At 44.6% G+C, this 20430-nt stretch overlaps 1 protein-coding gene across 1 annotated transcript in view; it reads left to right on the top strand.

Annotated features, from left to right (window-relative positions):
- The window catches only part of LOC133376904 (guanine nucleotide exchange factor for Rab-3A-like), a 46163-nt gene extending 27376 nt beyond the window's left edge, over positions 1–18787 (top strand). The window contains exons 5-11 of the mRNA XM_061609845.1: positions 1305–1523; positions 4732–4860; positions 5202–5314; positions 7365–7388; positions 8184–8283; positions 13229–13295; positions 14222–18787. Coding sequence (XP_061465829.1) covers positions 1305–1523; positions 4732–4860; positions 5202–5314; positions 7365–7388; positions 8184–8283; positions 13229–13295; positions 14222–14304 — 735 coding nt within the window. The 3' untranslated portion in view covers positions 14305–18787. The remainder of the gene's footprint in view (positions 1–1304; positions 1524–4731; positions 4861–5201; positions 5315–7364; positions 7389–8183; positions 8284–13228; positions 13296–14221) is intronic.
- Positions 18788–20430: the final 1643 nt, after the last annotated feature.

Below are 20430 nucleotides of genomic sequence, written 5' to 3'. Positions count from 1 at the left end.
GGACCCTGGACTTCTGCCCCCAAGTCCTGTCCTGATGTCACCGCTGCCATGTGGGAGGGGGGAAGGGCAAAGTGCAGCATAGCCTATTTTGGTAGGACTGTCAATAGCACTGTTTAGATTTGTAAGAGGTGAATTTTGCAACCTGTATTCATAAAACAAAATGTTTCACTTTGCATATTTTATGCTACTTCTGCTAGTCATAGTGAGGATAAAGAGCTTTGTGAAACACTGAAGCCCATGCCTTCTAACCACTGGAAATCTTGCCCAGGTCCACCTATGGCTTATTACCCTTCTTCCCAAAGGAGCCCAGGGGCTACGTTTAAAGAGTACAATTGAAAATCAGATGAAATATTTAAAATATTCTTAAAAATATCCAAAAACATGTAGAACATCTACAAACACTTCAAAACAATCACATGCCCTCACAGTTATTAGTGTCATGGTTACCAAGGCCAGTATCTCTCAGCCATCAAATGCCTGGGTAAACAGGAATGCTACGAGATTTCACCAGGTATTGCTTATGCACATTGAGCCCTATCTTGTGCCCTTAAGGACTGACAACCAGGGCTGTGGAGTCGGAGTCATGGAGTCAGAGTCGGAGTTGGGAGCAATTTTGGGTGGAGTCGGAGTTGGAGTCGGTAGAAATGTACGGACTCCGACTCCTTCATAAATGGCAAATGTATATTAACTAGTAATAACAAATTTACTGTAGTAAAATGGTAGCACAAGGCAATTCATCACCACCACGTGAATCCAGAGCTTGGAAAAGTTACTTTCTTGAACTACAACTCCCACGAGCCCAATCCCTGGGGCTGATGGGAGTTGTAGTTTAAAAAAGTAAATTTTCCAAGCTCTGGATTCACGTGGTGGTGATGAAATTCCTTGTGCTACCATTTTACTACAGTAAATTTGTTATTACTAGTTAATATACATTTGCCATTTATGAAGGAGTCGGAGTCGGACAGTAGAAAAATCGAGGAGTCGGAGTCGAAGGTCTGGCGTACCAGCTCCACAGCCCTGCTGACATCTTGTATTTTGGGTAGATTTCTGTACCTGCGTGGAAACAAGGAGAACATGCAGCTTGAGAGGCACAGTTAGAGGCACCTGGCTGCTTCAACCTCCTTTTAAAAAAGAGAGAGAAAAGAATTGAGTGGGTTTGGGTGAGCCATTAAATGTTGGAAAGGGTGGTGGTCAGGTGGATCCCTGGGTCACATTCAGAGGTTCTGCTTCCTGCATAGGACCAGGTCCTCTGCTGAGTGGTGAAGATGGCATTGGTGACTCCTGTTTTGTCTCTTGCCACCCAGATTGACATGCTGCAGGCAGAGGTGACAGCCTTGAAGACTCTGGTGATAACGTCGACTCCTTCTTCCCCAAACCGGGACTTGCACCCCCAGCTTCAAAGCCCCTCCAAAGCAGTCTTCAGAAAAGGGCACGGGCGGAATAAGAGCACCAGCAGTGCTGGCGTTGTCACAGCTGTCAGCCAGAGTATGCCTGTGGAGCCAGTCACCAACGAGTTCAAAGAGGTGGGTAAAGTTTATTGGTCAGCATTTTAGCTTGAGGTCTTGGGAGGAGGGGCTACTTGCCACCCACGGCATCCTTCACATACATACGTGTGTGTGTGGTTGATGAGATCAGGGCTAAGTTCAAGGTGCTGGTTTTGGTGTATAAAGCCCTATATGGCTTGGGACCAGGATACCTGATACCCCTTATATACCCAGCCGAGCACTATGCTCTGCAGATGAGGGCCTCCTGCAGATACCATCTTCTCAGGAGGTCCATTCTGCATACCATAGGAGGCAGATCTTTAGTGTGGTGGCACCTACCCTGTGGAATTCCCTCCCCTTAAATATTAGACAGGCGCTATCTCTGTTATCCATTATCTTTTTTGGTGCCTGCTGAACACCTTCCTCTTTCAACAAGCCTTTTGAGTAAAGACCTTATCCCAGTCTGCATCTGTGTTGGAATTATTTTTTAAGATCTTTTAAAGGTTTTTTTTAAAAGGTGTTTTAAAAAATGTTTTATTTTAATACGTTTTTAAAGATGTTATTTTGTGATATATTTTAAGGTCTGTTTTTAAGATGTTTTAGAGCGTTTTTAGTGTTTTTGTTTGCCACCCTGGGCTCCTGCTGGGAAGAAGGGTGGGATATAAATCAAATAAATAAATAATCTGAAGGAACTATCCTTTTATCTTGGAACTTGCAGGCCCTCTTCTGCTTCACTATATAAAATGATCACATATCTTTAACTGACCTGTTTTCATGGGTTGCGTAAGCCTCACCAGGTTCTTTAGCTTCACCAAGCTGGAGTCAATGATATTAGCTATAATTTTTGCTAGGAATGTGGGTGAGAGAGGACATTAAATACGAGTGTAGGCAAGAGCCTGAAAAATTCCATGAGTTGCTGTGGCCACCTTTATGAAGCTCCCTGGGTGGGGCTTTGTGTTTTCCTTTGGAATGTGGGTCTTCCTCTTCCAAATCTTCTCTCCCTCACACACCATTTTGCTTTCTCTCTTTGTCTTTCTGTCTTTTCTTCCTTTCTGCCCCCCCCCCCTTGCCTGCCTATCTGACTGATCATCTCATTCTTCAAAGTCTGGGGTGCCCACTCTCCTCTCCTTGCTTCTCTGTATCGTCCCTGCGAAGGTTATCCACATCACCTATGAGCCAGGCTGGCAGTCCCTGGCACCAGACTCTTCCTTCTCCTCTCCTTTCTCACAGCAGGTAATCTCTGTCTCTGTCTGGGGTGACAACAGGGTGGTGCGATGGATAGGAGTGAGGACGGGGCTCCCCTACCTTCTGATAGTTCTGGCAAAGAGATCGTTTTGGTAGGTGAAGCCTCTTATGGAAGTATAAAGAGACGTCTCCCCTTCTGCACAGATATCAAAGGCACACGAGCCCTGCCCTCCCCTCACATCAGGCCATCCTACGTGGCATTGAGGTACTGTGGCTTGGGAAAAACAGAAAGGTTTGGAAGCAGCAGCCTGTTGCACCTCCCACCCCTTCAGTTCTTTCTTTAGTACTAACACCCATTTTTGTTTTGTTTCTCTAATTGTTCCCTCCCTCCCCCCACCCTGTATTGTGGCTCTGAAGTTGTCTCCTGGTATCAGGTGAGCAGTCTCTGTAACATAGTGCTTGTATCCTCTCAGTTGAGACCTTTTCAAGGGGGTGGGGGACAGGCGAGCTTCATTCACTCTTAACATTTTGTCTGTGTCATAGTTGTTTCTTTTCATTAAATATGGGAAGGGGCAGGGGAGGGAACAAATCCTTCTTAAATATGCCAATTTGGAGTCTCCTGCCTCCTTTAAAGATGCATCCAGACACATTGCAGCACAGTTCCTTTTGCTGAGATGAAGTAGGTCTCGAATTCCAGAATTTCCTAAACTCTGGTGTACATCTTTTAGAGTAGGGCATGCTGGGAGTGCTTGGGGGAGCAAGCTGGGGGCTTTGTGTTTGAAAAGGGAGAATCTGGAGTTGTGTCTGGATTTTAAAACTGAGCTTTTTTTTTTTAAGGAGTCTTGCCCTTGAATATGACAGTGATGAAAACTCAAGAGCTCAGATACCAGAAAATAAATGTAGAGAAAGGGGTGACCAAAAAGATCAAGCAAGAATAGCTTATCTTGGCAAGTGCTGTGGGTGTCTTTGATCTTGTAAGCATGCTCTTTGGAGTCCTTTTGCTATAATAAAAATAATAATAATTAATAATAATCATTCTTATTCTTATTACTATTATTACTATTACTATTATTATTATCTGCCTGTTACCTGAAGGTCTCCAACAACTTACAACACTGTTAAAGACACAAATAAATATATTAAACCGTAAAAACAAAACAACCACTGTCCCCATAACAGCCACAGGAAGTTGTAACTTGTAATGTCCCATAAAAGCCCTTCAAGGAAGGGCTCTTTGCATCATGATGTTTCCTGACTACATAAAGGTCCCATAATCTTCAAAGCCCAGAAGCATTCGGGGGTGTGAAATTGGGCCAAGATGACAATGCCAAAATATAGATATATTTATCTATATGTCCTTTTCTGGACTTTGGTGACCCTTGTTTGCTAGGATGGGAAGTAGATTCTGTCCGGTGAAGCACTGTGGCAACTCAGCTCACAGTGGACTGGCATGCCTCTTCCTTTACTGAGATGGTGTGGAATTCACTCACTTAGAGGCTGCTGTGCTATCTCTCATTGGGACAGGACTGGGGAAACTTGTGGGCCCCCAGATGTTGATGGAGTACAACTCCCATCACCCCTGACAATTGGGTTGATAGGAGTTGGGAATCCAGAACTTCTGGAGGGCCACTGTTTCCCTTTATCCTGCAGGAAGAGTTCATCCTAAAGAAAGAATCTTCCACGCCTCCTGTGGCATGAGGATTCATGCTATCTTGGGCATTTTACAGCTAATGATCAAAGTTTCCATTGCTTAAATTAATCTGGTATTAAGGTGGATAGAAGAAAAACCATCTCCTAAGGCAGTTTCCACTGGCATGGCCCTCTCTTCTTGTAGAAGCAGCTTTGTGTTTGGAGCCTGTCAGATTCCAAGGCAGTGAAGTCTGCTCTTTTAGCCCACGGGTCAAACTTATTCTGCTGGTTTGCCTAACAGGTAGCAGACTGAATACTGCTTATTGTGAGGTAACCTCTTGGTTCTTGTACGTTAATCCTTGCCGCTTTATTTGTCTTTCTTCTCCCCACCCCCTCCTGCTGTCTGCTATTCCGTGTTTCTCTGTCACTGTAGGTGGATTCCATCTTGTTTGCAGAATTCAAGGCTTGGAAAGAATCTCCAACTTTGGATAAATCATCTTCTTTCCTAGAAAGGATTTACCAGGAAGATGTGGGGCCATGTCTGGACTTCACTAAGCATGAGGTGAGGTCAAAACGATTTGCACTGAGATTTTGTGAGAACTCAAAATAATGAACCAAAGGAAGAGATCCCCTAATAAAGCATACAAAATGACAAAGTCATGGACCAATAGATTACTGAAATAACAAGTACATATACAGTTCAAACCACAAACACAAAATAATGTGATCTAATTGCATATAATAAACAACAAGAGGCCCATATATCAATATGAACTGTATACAAAAGCCATTTTGTATTTTGAGAGAGTGGACGTGCTAGGGTTAGTTCTGATAGCGGCTCCCTCCTTGGAACAACCTTGCCTTGTTGACTAGTTTTCCTTGTTTTTGCTTTGTTTGCTGCAGCTCTCAGAGCTGGTTCAGGCAGCCGTGGAGCAGAACACACTTACCATTGAACCTGTGGCTACCCAGGCACTGCCTGTGGTGAAGGTATCAGCCATTGAATGCGGTGGACCAAAGTAAGGGAATAGTGGATGCTTCTGCTTCCTCCCCTCCCTCCTTACCCATAAACACATCTGGCCTCCTTCACTGCTACAGGAAGAGTTGCCTACCTGAGGAAAGTTCTCTTGGTCAGCTGTTCATGGACTACAACTGATTTATTTTTTTATATTCTATTCCGCCTTTCAGCATGTACCATGTGACTCACAAGCCAGAAGGAGAAATTAAAGAAGGGAAGGTGGGGGATGAATCCTCAAAGATGCACAAAAATAGAGAATACACAGTAGTGGATTTGGCAATAAAAATAAATAAACCAGAAGGGAATTCTAAAGCAAGGGAGAGGAACCTGTGACTCTCCAGACATTGTTGGACTACAACTCCAATCAGCTCTTACTATTGGCTGTGCTGGTTGGGGCTGAGGGGAGTTGGAGTTCAACAACATATGGTGGGCCACAGGTTACCTGTCTCTGTTTTAAAGCCAAAATTAGACAGGTGCCCAACAGCATGATGTTTAGATGCCTGCTGAAGATGTTTTTGTGTAAGAAGGCTTTCCCTGAGGTGTGACTCAATCATTTATAAAACAGCTGTACATCTGTAGGAATGTTTTTATTGTTTCTAGAGTTTATAGAAATTTGTATTTTTTCTTTTTATAATGTGGGCAGTATTCCGCTAAATAATTGCACACACAGAATGACTTCTACTTCCATAACGGGGCTTTCCCCCCTCTCTTTGTCCCGTGCACACCCTGTGCTGTCCCCAAATCTGCTCCAGAGGGCTGGGGGAAAACCCAGAACAGATTTAGGTGGCATGCAGGAGGAGGGGGAGGAAGTCCTTTTGGGCATGCAGAAGTCATTCTGCTTGCACAGTTATTTACTTGAATAATGCCCTTTTGGTTTATTTTAATGCTTATTTTGGTTTACTTTGATGGCCTTGGGCTGTGAAGTGGTGTATAAATTGGTGAAATAACAACAATAATTAATCACCATCATCAACAGCAGCATTGATGGTGCCACCCCCAAGAAATCTGTGCACTTCATAACTGCTATTTCAAACGGTTGGGCAGGGAAGTCATTCTGATAGACTTGGAGCATGGTAGAAATTGACTGAAGCGTACAGTGCTGCTTTTTGATCCAGTGGAGACATCTCTGCATGGAAGGGATGTGTTAAGGTGATTGTTGTGGATTCTCCCTTCTCTCTGCAGCCCTCTGCACCACCTCTCCAAATCTGCTCCAGAGGGGATCGTGGGGGGGACTCCTTGAAACAGTGTGGCAGATGGCACAGAGAGCTATAGGAGAAAGGGTGGGATTTGTAAAAATCTCCTGCGCCTTCCATTCATGGAAGCCTTCACTGGAACAAAGTGCCTTCTGGGAATGGAGGGACATAATTTAGTGCAACCCATATAACACCAGTAAAATTACATATCAAACTATAAAGGCAGCAAGCCATTAAAAACAGCAAAATATTGACCATTAAAGGCTTATCGACATAAAAAAAAATTATCGTGCCTAAAAACAGAAAGAAGCCTGATGAAATATCCACAGGGAGACATTCTAGAGCAGCCTTTCCCAACCAGTGTGCCTCCAGATGTTGTTGGACCACAACTCCCATCAGCCTCAGCCAGCATTGCCAATGGTCAGGAAGATGGGAATTGTGGTCCAACAACATCTGGAGGCACACTGGTTGGGAAAGGCTGTTCTAGAGTATTGGTGCAATCACTGAAAAGGCCATGCCTCTTTCCCTACTTGTCTGATCTCAACAGGTTGGTGAGCAGGGCGTCTCAAGCTGATCTCAAAGCTTGGGCAGGTTTGGGCAGCGTAACCCCAGGGTTTTCTCGTTTCTGAGCAACACCGTATGCAGGTGGAGAGTCACTTTTCACAGTATCGCAAGGCAAGGGCATGACTGAAAGGACATGGATCCCTCCCCTCCTTTTTAATTAAATGTTGGTAAATTGCTCAGGCTGAGCTTCACTGTCAGCCCTGCTTTAGCCTTACACACCAGTGCCATGCTAAGTAGAGCACATTTTATATTTTTATCCTGATTTTGGTTTCCTCCTCTTGTTTCTTCTCACAGTGGCTTCCGGTCCCAAATTGTAACGTAAGTTAAATCTTTTAAGCTGCTGATGAAAGGGTGTTTTGCTCCACTAATATGTTACTAACTTGCCTGCTTACTAATGGCTTTGAAGTTGGAGCTAGAAAGTAACTCTTAAAAATTCCTGATGGTTAACCCATTGAAAGCAGTTTGTCATCCTTGGTTAGGAAACTCTTTGATATTGGTGGTTGGACTTTCTGTTATTCTGAATATAAACGCCTAGAGAGGCCTCTGCGGCCAATAACTTTCAAAGTTACTCTGGAATATTAATTTCACTTGGCTTTCAGAGTTCCCAGTCACTTCTGAAAATGTAGCTGATGGTTCACTAATGTTTTGCAGTTTCAAACTTTAATGCAATAAAGTTTAACTGCCTGCAAGTAGCCTGGAAAGCCTTCATTTGACGTGCAACTGAATCTTTCTCCTATTGAAATCCTATTGAGTTCAGTGGGACGTCTTCTCTAGTAAGTATGTTTCGGATGGCAGCCTTCATCAATTTATCCCGTTTGCTAGAGATAAGCCCTACTGTGCAAAGAATAACTGAAAGTGATGATACCAGAAAATGGTGCATCTTGATGAATAAGTCTCTAAAATTATTTATCCATAAGTTCCTGATGACATCATGTACTAAAATCTTTTATCTATTTATTTATTATTTGATTTATATCCCGCCCTTCCTCCCAGCAGGAGATGAAGGCTCTTGGTTTGGGTTGCACTAACCAGCATAGCAGAGTTTCTCTCTTTGTTCTCTCACTTTGGCAATTTGTCTTTTGAGGACATGTTGCTTTGCTTTCTCTTTTGCAGGAAATGTGCTCTAAGTGGCCTGTCTCGAGCCTGTAGGCATCGCATCAAACTGGGAGACTCTGGGAATTATTACTATGTTTCACCTTCCTGCAGGACCAGGGTAAGTTTCCAGAAGTCTCCAGAAGTCTGGAGATCACCTGTGTAGGGGTAGGAATAACAACTTGCAAGTGAAACTTATCCTTAGCATGATCCTGTGGAAGTTAACACTTGCACTACGGATATATATTCACTAATAGGCACATGTTACCAAATTCTTGCAAGCTACACAGCAAGTGGATTGGACTGTGAAAGACCAACCCAAATTGTGTTTGCATTCTGACAAATTTGTAGGGCAGTACAATATCTCAGAGAGGAGGTCAGGTGTCCTGATCCCCTGGTGCATTCACTATAGCTGCCCAATTTCCCTGCTTTTTAAAGTTTGAAAGAAATATCTGTTGGCTATAGGTATGTTTGTAAACCACAAGGTTTTTTGCCTATTAGTGAATTTCCCTGCTTTTTAATCCAGGAGGAAAGAAATGGGACCCTGTCCAAGTTTGCTAAGTATGGATTGATCATTTGCATGCTTATTGAGTTCAGTGGGATTTACTCCCCTGCGATCATGCTTAGGATAGGTGAAACTGACCACAGGGGATGGAGAGGGGAGGAGGAGGAGGAGGAGGGAGGGGAGGAAAGACAGAGGGGAGGTCTGGGATGGGAGCAGGCAGGATGGGGAGGGGAGAAGGACAGGTTTGATCATTTGCATGTTTATTGAATTCAGTGCGATTTACTCCTGTGCAATCATGCTTAGGATAGGTAAAACTGACCAGGGGGGAGGGAGGGAGGGAGAACTGGAGTGGGTAGGGGAGGAGGAAGAAGAAAGAGGGGAGAGGAGGGGAAGGGAGAGGTGAGGGAAAGGAGGGGGAAAGCAGGTCTGATCATTTGCATGCTTATTGAGTTAAATGGGATTTACTCCTATGCAATCATGGTTAGGATAGGAAAAACTGACCATGGGGGAGGGGGAAGGAGCGTATTGGAGGGGGCAAAGGAAGGGGGAGGGGAGGGCAGGTTTGATCATTTGCATGCTTATAGCGTTCAATGGTATTTACTTCCATGCAATCATGCTTAAGACAGATACTGATCATGGGGAGGAGGAAGGGGAGGAGGAGGGGAGGAGGGGGATGGGGAAGGAGGGTATTGGAAGGGGATGGGGAGGGAGGGGCAAAGGAAGGGGGAGGGAAGGGGCAAGAGGGAGGTGATAGGAGGGAGAAGGGAGGGTGGGTTTGATCGTTTGCATACTTTTTGAGTTCAATGGGATTTATTTTTGTGCAATCATGTTTGAAAATGGAAATGGACAGCCTTCAAGTCGATCCTGACTTATGGCAACCCTATGAATAGGCTTTTCATGGTAAACTGTATTCAGAGGTGCTTTTACCATTGCCTTCCTCTGAGGCTGAGAGGCAGTGACTGGCCCAAGGTCACCCAGGGAGCTTCATGGCTGTGTGGGGATTCAAACCCTGGTCTCCCAGGTCATAGTCCAACACTGACCTGGGGGAGGGGCAAGGAGGGGAGGAAGGGGGAGGGGAGGAGATTGGGTGGGTGGGCACTGGGCAGATGGGAAGCCCCTTTCCTTTCCAAAAGCAAAATGTTGTGAACAGTATCATTGGTTTTCAGCATTTCCCCCACCTTTTTATTCTACAGCAGGCACATGTAGCCTCCCACCCAAATTTAACCAAAGCTGTCCCAGGCCACATCCACCCCAGGCCTTTAGTTCACTTTGGACAGTCATGGCTTCTCTCAAAGAATACTGGAAAGTGTAGTTAGTGAAGGGTGCTGAGAGTTGCTAGGAGATGCCCTGTTCCCCTCACAGACCTTCAATCAGAGTGGCTGACTGTTAAACCAGTCTGGCCGCTGGAGCTCTCTCAGTGGAACAGGTGTCTCCTGTCAGCACCCTTCACAAACTACACTTCACAGGATTCTCTGAGGGAAGCCATGACTGGTGTCTGGTGTGGGTGTGGCCCCCTGATTAGGCAAGCCCAGCAGCTGTGAGTCTGGCTTTTAGAACTCTGACAGTTGGTTCTTACTGAGCATGCCCTGCATTATCATAGGGTGCCAGCCAAAATTTCTTAAATTAATTAAAAATCAGCCAGGCATTTTTTTTAAACTTTTAAACTGCAGAAGATGAAGGTCAGAGTATGGGGCAAGGTTAGTATTAGGATTACAGGTACTCTGTGAACATGGCTGATTTTTAATTAATTTCAACAGATTATGAGAACTCTGAGAGAAAAAAGTCCAAAAGGGCTCTGGGTTTTTTTTCTCTCTTTTTAGACTTTAAAATCTCAATTCTCTCTGACTGTTTTGTGTATCGCCATGAAAATTGAGAGTGTTGTTAAGCAAGCATTTCTGAGTTCAGGACTATAAATATTGTAAGGTTTTGTTTTGAAATGAGCGTATGGGAAGCATCAGAATGGCATGGGGGTATTTTCAATTTAACATTGAGGAATGGGAAAAATCCACGCTGGCTATAGCATACAGCCACTCTCTTGGCTGTATAATATTCAGTATGACTGTCTTTCATTTTGCTCAGAGCATGATGTCTTACTGCCATTTCTCAAGCATCCAGCGCTCTTGTACGTGCTGCTCATCTGCAAAAGAACAGGATCTTGAAAACTAACATGTTTATTGTGGCATGATCTTTTGTAGGCAGCAGCTGAATTCATCAGATGCATTAAGTAGGCAGCGAAGGTAACCTGTAGCGAAGTGGGACCTGTAGCAAAATGTTGCCATGTATCCTTTCCTTCTAGCTGAAGTGCTCCTGTTCAGGGTTCCAGCCACTCAGCCGTGCCATCCCCTGCTAAGGGGCTGAAACAAGGCGTTTCCGTCTCTCTGCCCATCCCTACCCTACCCTGTTTCATTTTTGTTGTCCAACTGACACACAACTGGCTGTTGGCTGTCCAACATGCTCAGTCCTCTTTGGCTTGTTTTGAGGTTTGGGGCCTCTTAGGTTTTTTTATATGTAATACTTCTGTAAACCTTGGGGTTTGGCTCCATATCTATCGACACTTACCACTTGAGTTTGCTGTTAGAGTGGGTAATATCTTCGGATGCTGCTCCTTTTTTCATTTGAGAAATTCATTATTGGATTCCAAATAATAAAATAAAATGCTGCTTTAATGTTGGATTCTTTTACTTTTTCAGTGGAAGTCAATGAAATGATTCTGAGGCAATACCTCTCTTCCCTCTTTTTTTAAAAAAAAATTAAATTAAAAAATCACTGGAATATTTGGTACTCCACGCCATGTGTTTGCATAAAACACAAGCATATAAGCACATTGTTGCTCACTTAGTGTGCACAAAACCCCTGAAATATTTTGAAATAATCTTTTTTATATATAAATGTTTTTAATGTTTTGAATATAACCAGGTAAATGCAACCTTAAACATTTACAAGTAACTTGCCTGGCTCGTAAATTGCTTAGTACATAGTCAAATACAGAAAAAACAAAAGCACTGGGATAACAGGTCAACTAAGGTGTGTGTACATAGCCCTGCCAAAAAAATGGTTGAGGAGCTGGGGGATGTCTCACATGTCCAGGTCCCTTAATATATTTAAAGAAAGGAAGCCATGTCTCATCAAATGAATCACTCTTGGATATACCAGTAACTACTCTTTTTAGAGTTAATTTGTCTGATAGCACTATGTCCCACACTTTATTAAAGCAGACCTCTTGAGAGGGAGGTACATAGCTTTTCCAGTGACTTGCTATCTCCAAGCAGGCTGCCACTAGGAGTAGGGCAACAAGATTTTTATGCATCACTTTAGGATTAATATTGCTCTCAAGGGACAAGAACGCCAACATAGGGTCAGGTTTTAAAGGTTGCGCTTTTATTAATGTCAAGGCTGCAAATATCTTCTTCCAAAAAAATTGCCTTGGACTATGACCTGGGAGACTAGGATTCGAATCTCCACACAGCCGTGAAGCTCACTGGGTGACCTTGGGCCAGTCACTGCCTCTCAGCCTCAGAGGAAGGCAATGGTAAACCCCCTCTGAATACCGCTTACCATGAAAACCCTATTCATAGGGTCGCCATAAGTTGGGATCAACTTGAAGGCAGTCCATTTCCATTTTTTTTCACATGTCCACCACATGTGGTAAAAGGTCCCCTTACTTCCACAGTTCCTCCAGCACCATGGGGAGCAGTCCTTTTTTACTCTCGATAATCTTACCAGTGTCCAGTCCCAATGAAATAAAAGCTTCAGTGTGGCCTCCTGAACCATTGCTGATATAGTTTTAAGGGGAGGCTTTGTCCACACCTTTCCCCATTCACTGTCCTCTACGTTGACCCCTAGGTCTCCTCCCCACGTTTTCTTCAATCCGTTTGCAGAGCCCATTGCTTCATCTAACAGCAATTTGTAAATAGCAGAACCTGCCCGCTTCAAAATCTCATCAGTATGTACATACATACCTTAGTAAAATGTAAGAGAAATAACCTTTTTTTAAAAAAGATACAGATGTTCTTTGCCAAAGCTTCTATTTCTTCTCAAAAACATAACTTTTTATTTTATTTTAAAAAACCAAGCTTCTTTAGTCAGGATTTGCCTCCTTTTCTCTGGGGTGGCTTCTCTTCCTTGGAAGAATGCTGAAATACTCACGGCGGTGAATCTGGAGGCCCATCTGCCATGTCATTTCCTCCTGTTGAGATGTGTGTTCTCTGACTCTGTCCCTACCTTCCACTCTTGAGCCCAGGCTTTGCAAAGGCTACAAGAGTATGCAACTTATAAACATGTATACATATATTGTAAATATTTATTTATAAATAAGTGTCATTTTCTTGTATTTATATCCAGTATTTCCTGCAAAGAACTCCAGGTGGCGTACCTTGTTCTCCTTCTCCTCCTCTTAAACTCACAACAATCTTGTGAGGTACATTAGGCTGAGAGGCAGTGACTGGCCCAAGATCACGCAGTGAGCTTCCAGACTGAGTAAAGATTTCAACTCTAGTCTCCCAGGTCCTCGTCCAACACTCTCACCGCTGCTCTCTTTCTTTTCTCCCTCTCTCTTTCTCAGATTACAGCAGTATGCAACTTCTTCACCTATATTCGCTACATCCAGCAGGGACTGGTGAGGCAGGATGGTAAGTAACCTTCCTCTTTTTGGATCGGGAGGCTTGGCTGCTCTTTATGGCATACTAGCTAGCTCAAAAGGTTGCACCACCAACCCACTTCCTATAACAGAGGAGTGCTGACTCAGAGCTCAGCTTTTTATTGGGAAGGAGCTCCCAAGGGGGAATCAGTTCTTCCTTCCCCTGCCCTGCATGCACACCTTGTAAATTTTACCCAAGGCGTGTTCCCGATCTAGTTGAGTGAAGTGTGGGATAGAATGCAAAGACTCTTCTCTGAGTCAGGGGCATGAGTGGAGAGGATCAAGTGGAAACCTGTTCAAACGAGATGACAAGAGGTGCAAGTGAAGTTAGGATGGCTGTAAGGTTTGATCCTGATAAATTTTGGGCCATTTGTAGCTAAGAAGATGTATTGATCAAAAACTGCTGTCAGGGTCCTGGTCCACAAATACCTGCAGGATCAGTGCATGGGGAAGGATGCGGTGTCAGAAAATGTAAAAGCATATGCTTAAGAAGAGTGTGGTAACCCCATGTCTCTAACCCTCAAGGGAAGAAGCTTTCCCAGTCCTTAGCCTTCATTAGCTATGGGGCAGGAGTTCAGTTTGGCAGGTGTGACTTCTAATGTTAATGGAGCACCGCGGTGGTGGAACTAGGCTAGTTGAACCTGCTCTGTGGTTCTGCTAGACTGAGGAACTCTTGTTGGATCATGAGGTGGCTCTTCCAAAGGGAGGGTATAGAGCAGGGATTGGGGAAACCTATTGGATGCCAACTCCCATCAGCCTCAGCGAACATGGCCAGTGGTCAAGTTGATGGAAACTGTAGTCCAGCAAAAAATCTGGGCAGCCACAGGTGTAGAGCAAACAGACTTTGCTTCTGTTGTATGCGTTTCTCAATTTCTTCCCCATTTCTCTCTCTTTTTGTTTTTCCCCCTCCCCTTGCAGTGGAACTGATGTACTGGGAAATCATGCGTCTCAGAAAGGAAATGTCCATGGCTAAGCTGGGGTTCTATTCCAGTGAGATGTAGCCGAGGACTCGCAATCTGGGAGGGCATCACCATACAATTACTCTGCCAGGCAGACAGAAGGCTTGACACAGCACACCTACTAGTGCTGGAAGCTGCCTGATATAAGCTGAAGAGATAAGAAGCACAGATTAACCTGTTGAATTATTTGCTCGTTTCCTGACAGTGCTTATAACGATGCAGATTGACATAATTGAGTGAAGGCACCTCTGGACTCTCGCCCCCCCCCCTTCATTCCACAGCCAGTATATATCAAGTACTCTTAAAAGATCTGTTTCTGCCAATTCTGAGACCATGGCTGGCCCTTGGACTCTTTATCTGCTTGCTGCTCTGAATTACAAATGTAACTGGCCATTGCTGCACAACACACACACACACAGACAGATTTGGACTCTACTACCAAGCTGCCAACTTCAGCTGTTACTAGGCAGGTGTGTTGCTCTCCAGATGCCATTGCCATACAGTGGTCCAGCTTCATAGCCGCTAAGTGTGTGTTCTTGTAATGTTTCTCAAGCAGCTCTGCTCCTGAGGAGCCTGCAAGAGCCAGCAAGGGAAGCAAGATCCACAAGAACGCTTTTGATCTCTGTTTATAGCTCAGGGTTTGCCTTTTGGTTGTGTGACAGATCCCATACCTCTCCCTGTGTAATGCAAGCATCTGTTCTAGGTAGAAACTCTGTCTGGAGCCTCAGCCACAATGCAGGAATAGGGAACTTGCATAACCGACAGTGGCCCACAACTGTTCTGAGGTCAGCTCCCCAAGGCTGCGGATTCCCCCCCCCCATAGTATAGACTAGAGAGTTGGATGCCACAGTATCTGGTGAGCAGCTCTCCTCACTTGACATCATCCCCTCCCCACGGGCTCCTTCACTGTGTTTTGCTGAAGACAAAATGCTTCTACTGTGTTTGTCCAGTATCTTGTGCAAGACCTTTCAGTTCTGCTGAAAGGTTCCTATTTGATGCCTACATCTAGCTAACAGTGTTACAAACTCTAGTGTGAAGCATTCTCTTCTTTGCTTCATTCACACCGGAGATGAAGAATGACCTCACATCTTTCTGCAAAGGTTTGGGGTTTGTGTAGATCAGCCTTCCTCAACCCAGCATCCTCCAGATGTTTTGGACTACACCCTCTCATCAGCCCTACAAAGCATGGCCAGTAGTGAGGGATGATGGGAGATGGAGTCCAACAATGTCTGAAGGGTACCAGGTGTAAATTCTACATTTTTTTTTTAAAAAAAAGGGAGAGATGGCATAGGGATAATACTGAATCTTGGTCCTCAAATTGTGTTTTGGTACTGTAAAAAACAGTAACCAAGCTTGAATCTGAATTTGTAAATCACAGATCTGGAAGACTTGTTGAATATTGACAAAAGTGAAAAGTCTGTCACTTAGCTTTTGATCTGAAAGGGTTTTTAAAAAAAGAATGAGGCTTCTCTTTTCTATACTTTGCTTGACTTTAAAATGAGGTGGCTGAGGTTGTGTTTTAGCTGGAAGCCTCTGTGTGATGCGTCCTTCCCTGGCTCTCCCTGTCAGGTTCCTACCTGCTCGTGGTTACTGCCTGTCTCTAGGCACCACCAGGGACTCCACCAGTCCGGACCTCTCTCTCTTATGATTTCTCTTCCCGCTCTAGCACAGATCTCAACAGATCCCCCTGCTAGGCAACCACCAGTAACGTCCCAATACTAGTATTCCCAGAGACTCTGAATACTGGTATTGTTATTCTCTTCACCGCTGCCACCATTTGTTACAGTTCCCCTTCAGCCTTGGTCATTACCTTACCCTCCCTTCTGGTCTGTGAAACCCCAGCCAAGGATCAGGCCTTTGGTAAACCAAATTAAGTATTTATTACAGATAACAAAGCTAACAAGATTAACAAGATTTCTTCTTAAGGCACATAAGCATATGGTTTTACTCAATACTAATCCGAACTCCACCTCCCTCCTTCTTCACACTCTCCTGGCAAACAACTCTCTAAACCCCACCAAGCAATCCACTCTTTCTCTTCTCCCCCCCAGATTCCACAATTCACCACCTCACATTCCCCCAGATTTACCTGTCATCCTTTCATTTATACTGTCAGCCATTTTAAACATTCAGGCAATCATCAAGCATTCTATTGCCCATTCACTCCCCCTCCTCTTTCACTACTTACCATGTATACTCTAAACAACCAGCACTTACCATATATACACTAATATATAGGAACATCACACTCTGCTCTGAGAGCCATTTCCTCCTATTCTCAAACAAATGGAAGGCTGGTTGGTGGCTACTCAGTGGTGAAGGGGGGCACTCTGCACATGCTCAGAAGCACTCACTATGTCATATTTTACAGATGAGCTCTGCCACTGAGAATGGGGCTTTAATGGTAAGCCCCTGTACCAATGAGGTCCTGAGAATACCATCCCCATCTATGGCCAGAGCCTCCCACTAGATAGAATGAAGTACATGTAAATCATCTCAGTTGCTATAGTCAGTGGTAGCATCTCCTCTGGTTCCATGAGGCAGAAACTCCTGGCTGGCACTAAAATGTTTTGAACACACAAGCATTGCAGTTTGTTGCTTGATGCCTGCACATCGTTCCTGGCTCTGTGTCATCTTTGACTCTGGCACACCCAGTTCCACTCCCTGGAGGAGCAACACCATATCTGCTTGCATAGGAGATGATCATCTGCCTTTTGGTACTACAGTGAGATTGTGTGCAATGGAGAACACTTTTTGGTTTCATTGAGTAAATGGCTTTTTGGGGGGATATTAGCTCCTTAGTATTACAGGCAAGTGGCTGTTTTGTCAGACCCCAATGGGGGAGAGGGGAATTGTAGGTTCCCTGCCACCTTGCTGCTCAGTGACCCAGCGCTAGGTTTCATCCTGATCATTTGCAGTAGCACTTGCATGCTAAGGATTTTATAGTAAATATATATAAATACATACATATATATCTATAAAATTAAAAACTCTTCTCCCTAAAGATGTATCGGGGAGAAAATATTATTGGAATTTATGCTTACAGGAGAATGTGTTGCAACAACACTTGCCTTTTCCTGCTTTAGACAAGGCTTGCTGTATGTGAACGGACAAATCGGCTTTGATGGATCCTCTTGGCATAGCACCCCAGTCCTGTGGTGTTCCTTTCCTCACCTCTGCAGGGATGGTGAAGTGCCAAGCAGGTTAACATCCATCAAATCCTGAAATTGGAGAATTCTTCACATCTTGACCTACTCCATTTCCTTGTCTCAATTTGTGTTGCGGTGTGTGTGTGTATGTCTCTTATTTTCTACAGCTAATTTCAATATAGAAATTAAATCCTTGCTTCGTTTAGGGAGGATGCCCATACTGTACTCCTGGGATGGGAACCTGGAGTCAACATCTGGAGGGCCACCACGCCCGTTCTCCTCCTTGACCACTGGCCATGCTGGCTGGGGCAAATGGGAGTGGGAGTCCAACATCATCTGGAGGGCCACAGGCTCTCCTGGCTGTACTCTGTGTCTGATCTCTTTTTAAGTTTCAGACATCTGGAGCTAAGGCTAAGTTTGTGTGAGGTTGTGAATGAGAACTGGTAAGGTTAGGGAGATGGCCATCCTTACATCACTTCATGCTGAAATTATCTGGGGTAGTTTTAAGTCATGGTCATAATGCTTGTCATTGACGAACATGCATACAATTATTTATTGTAGGGCTGCACCAGATACAAACTGGCTTCCAGCAATCCTTGCCTTTAAAACCTTAGCTTTCACCAATTTGATGTCTGCAGTGTCATATAGGAACTGGCCCATGCATGTTTGCGGGCCCCCTCCAAAAAAAGTCCAGCGCAGTAGAACACAGTAGTAGGAAAGCAACGGAGAGAGACTGTGTTGTGGTGAGTGACTTCTAAAGAGAGCCAAGGCAGTTTGTTCTACTTGAATAGTTGGTTGGTTGCCATGCTACACTGGCCTAAAAAGCCTGGAGAGGAGCAAAATGGCTGAGATCCTTCAGGGGACAGGACATACAATTAAGAGTTAATACCCAAGGACGTAATGTGTCTGTGCAAGGACTTATGCTTCTGCAATGGAACTTCCTATCCTCTTCCCATGTGCCCCCCATCCTCCCACCTAAATCTACTACAGAGAGTTGGGGGGAAACTTAGAACAGAGTTGGGGGGGCACAGAGGGGTAGGAGATGAAAAGGAAGTTCAATTGCACAAGAAAACAACAGGACGACTTTGTTGGATACAACCCCAGGGGTTTCAGGCTAATGAGTCAGATTTTGTAATCAGGAGTCTAGTCAGTTCTGATAACGTTTTTTCAAGAGCCTGGCTTTCTTAATTTATCCACACACACACCCCATAACTCTTCCCAAGCTGCTGGGAAGCATCTGAATTGCTTTCTATCTCATAGGAATGGGCAACTATTGAGCTGTTCTCTTGGGTGCATTATTATCTCCTCCTTACTTACACGTTCATATTTTAATAAAATATACTGATCTCTATTTAATAAATAGACTCCAGTACTGACAGTGAGGCTGGTTCTTATTGCCTTTGGGCTGTTTTATTCCTTTTGAAACTTGCATGTATTCCAGCTGCAAAATAAGCAGCACATTTTCAAAGCAGAATTTGTTGTACTTCCTCCCCTCCCCCCCCCCGAGGATTAATTCTTAAACTTGAGATGAATTTAGCTTTCTGTAGGGAAGAGGTGTGCCCAGAATTAACTCGAGTACACAATGCACTTAGATCACCGGTGGAGTGTACGTGTCAGGATTACCTGTCATCTGGGGCTTGGCTTGATTAAGCAGTAATTAACCAAGGAAAGGAGCAGTGTTAGCTCAGGCTGAAACATCAAAGACCTGTTTGGCAAAAAAAGCCAGATCCTTCTGCAGCAAAGGGGCAAAATAGACGTGATGCATAAATGTTTGTAATGAGACTTTGTCAGGTAAAAGATTTTAAAAAAACCCCGTCTCAGGTGGCTGAGTATTGACCAGAGGAATGGCAGGAGCACAAGTTGCATGGCTTAACCAGAAGCTAGGGGACCTGTGACCCTCCACATATTGTTGAACTCTCAACTCCCATCAGCTCCAGCCAGTATGGCCAATGGTAAGAGATTATAGGAGTTGTAGGCCAGCATCTGGAGGGCTGCAGGTGCCTCACCACTGGCTTAACCCTTCCCAACATTTTTTCCTGTTTCAAATTCCCCCTTTCCTCTGTGGAATTCCAGGTGCAGAAATGGTCTTCTGCACATGCACCTGGAACACTGATGGGGAAAAGCAGCTGTGAGTGTGTGAGAGAGAGACGACAAATAGCTTCCTTTATTTTAAAAAAAATCCTCAGTAAGCCTCCCCCCCCCTCTATTTGCATGTAACTTCTAGCCTGTCCCTTTATTGGCTGGGACTTTGCTGTGGCAAGACTATCCGCTAGCCTTTCTCTGCCTTGCCCTTTTGAAAAGCTATGTTGCTGCAGGGGCAAACTAGAGCAGGGATCACCAAGTCCTGCCAGGATAAGCTCCTCCCCAGAGCTGGTCCAAGGCATTTTGGTGCCTGAGATGCAGGGTAAGATGGCACTTACCAGTTCCAACCCCCTTCCACATACAGACTGGCAGTTAAATGTCAGTAGAATTGTGTTTTCCACTTCATTTGAGGTCAGCAGCTGTTACGGCTGAGATAGGGAACCTTATTCTGTTTGAGGGCCGCATTCCCTTCTGGGGGCCAACTTTCCAGATTTGATATTGTGGGCATCCTGTGATCAATGTCACAGGACGGGTTGACAAATGCAGTGTAAGGGCTGGGTTTCAGTAGCTGTACAGGAGGGTGATTTATTTTTTTACCTTGCTCAGCTTTGCTATGTATCCCCTTGGCTCTGAGGATAAAAGCGGCAACTATTCTGCCACCCACTTCCTCTCTCCAGAAGCATCTCTTTGAACACATGTCCAGTGTTGGCACATGCAGTCCTGAGGCGCACAGTGGTCTAGGGCAGCGTGGCAGAGGAGCAACAGGTAGGGATGTGGCAGGGGAACTGACAGGAACAGCTGCATGTTTGCTGCTATTCTGTGGGAGTGTACAAAATGCACAGTATGGAATTGGGCATGCCTCCCTGAGAGCCTAAGCTTTCTAGTCCTTGCTGCTATGAGGGAATATGTCAATATATGTGGATAGTACCTGCTAAAC

Source organism: Rhineura floridana, chromosome 2, assembly GCF_030035675.1.
Source record: "Rhineura floridana isolate rRhiFlo1 chromosome 2, rRhiFlo1.hap2, whole genome shotgun sequence".
Lineage (NCBI taxonomy): Eukaryota > Metazoa > Chordata > Lepidosauria > Squamata > Rhineuridae > Rhineura > Rhineura floridana.
Note: the sequence above shows the minus strand (reverse complement) of the source record. Positions and strands in the feature narration are given on the sequence as shown.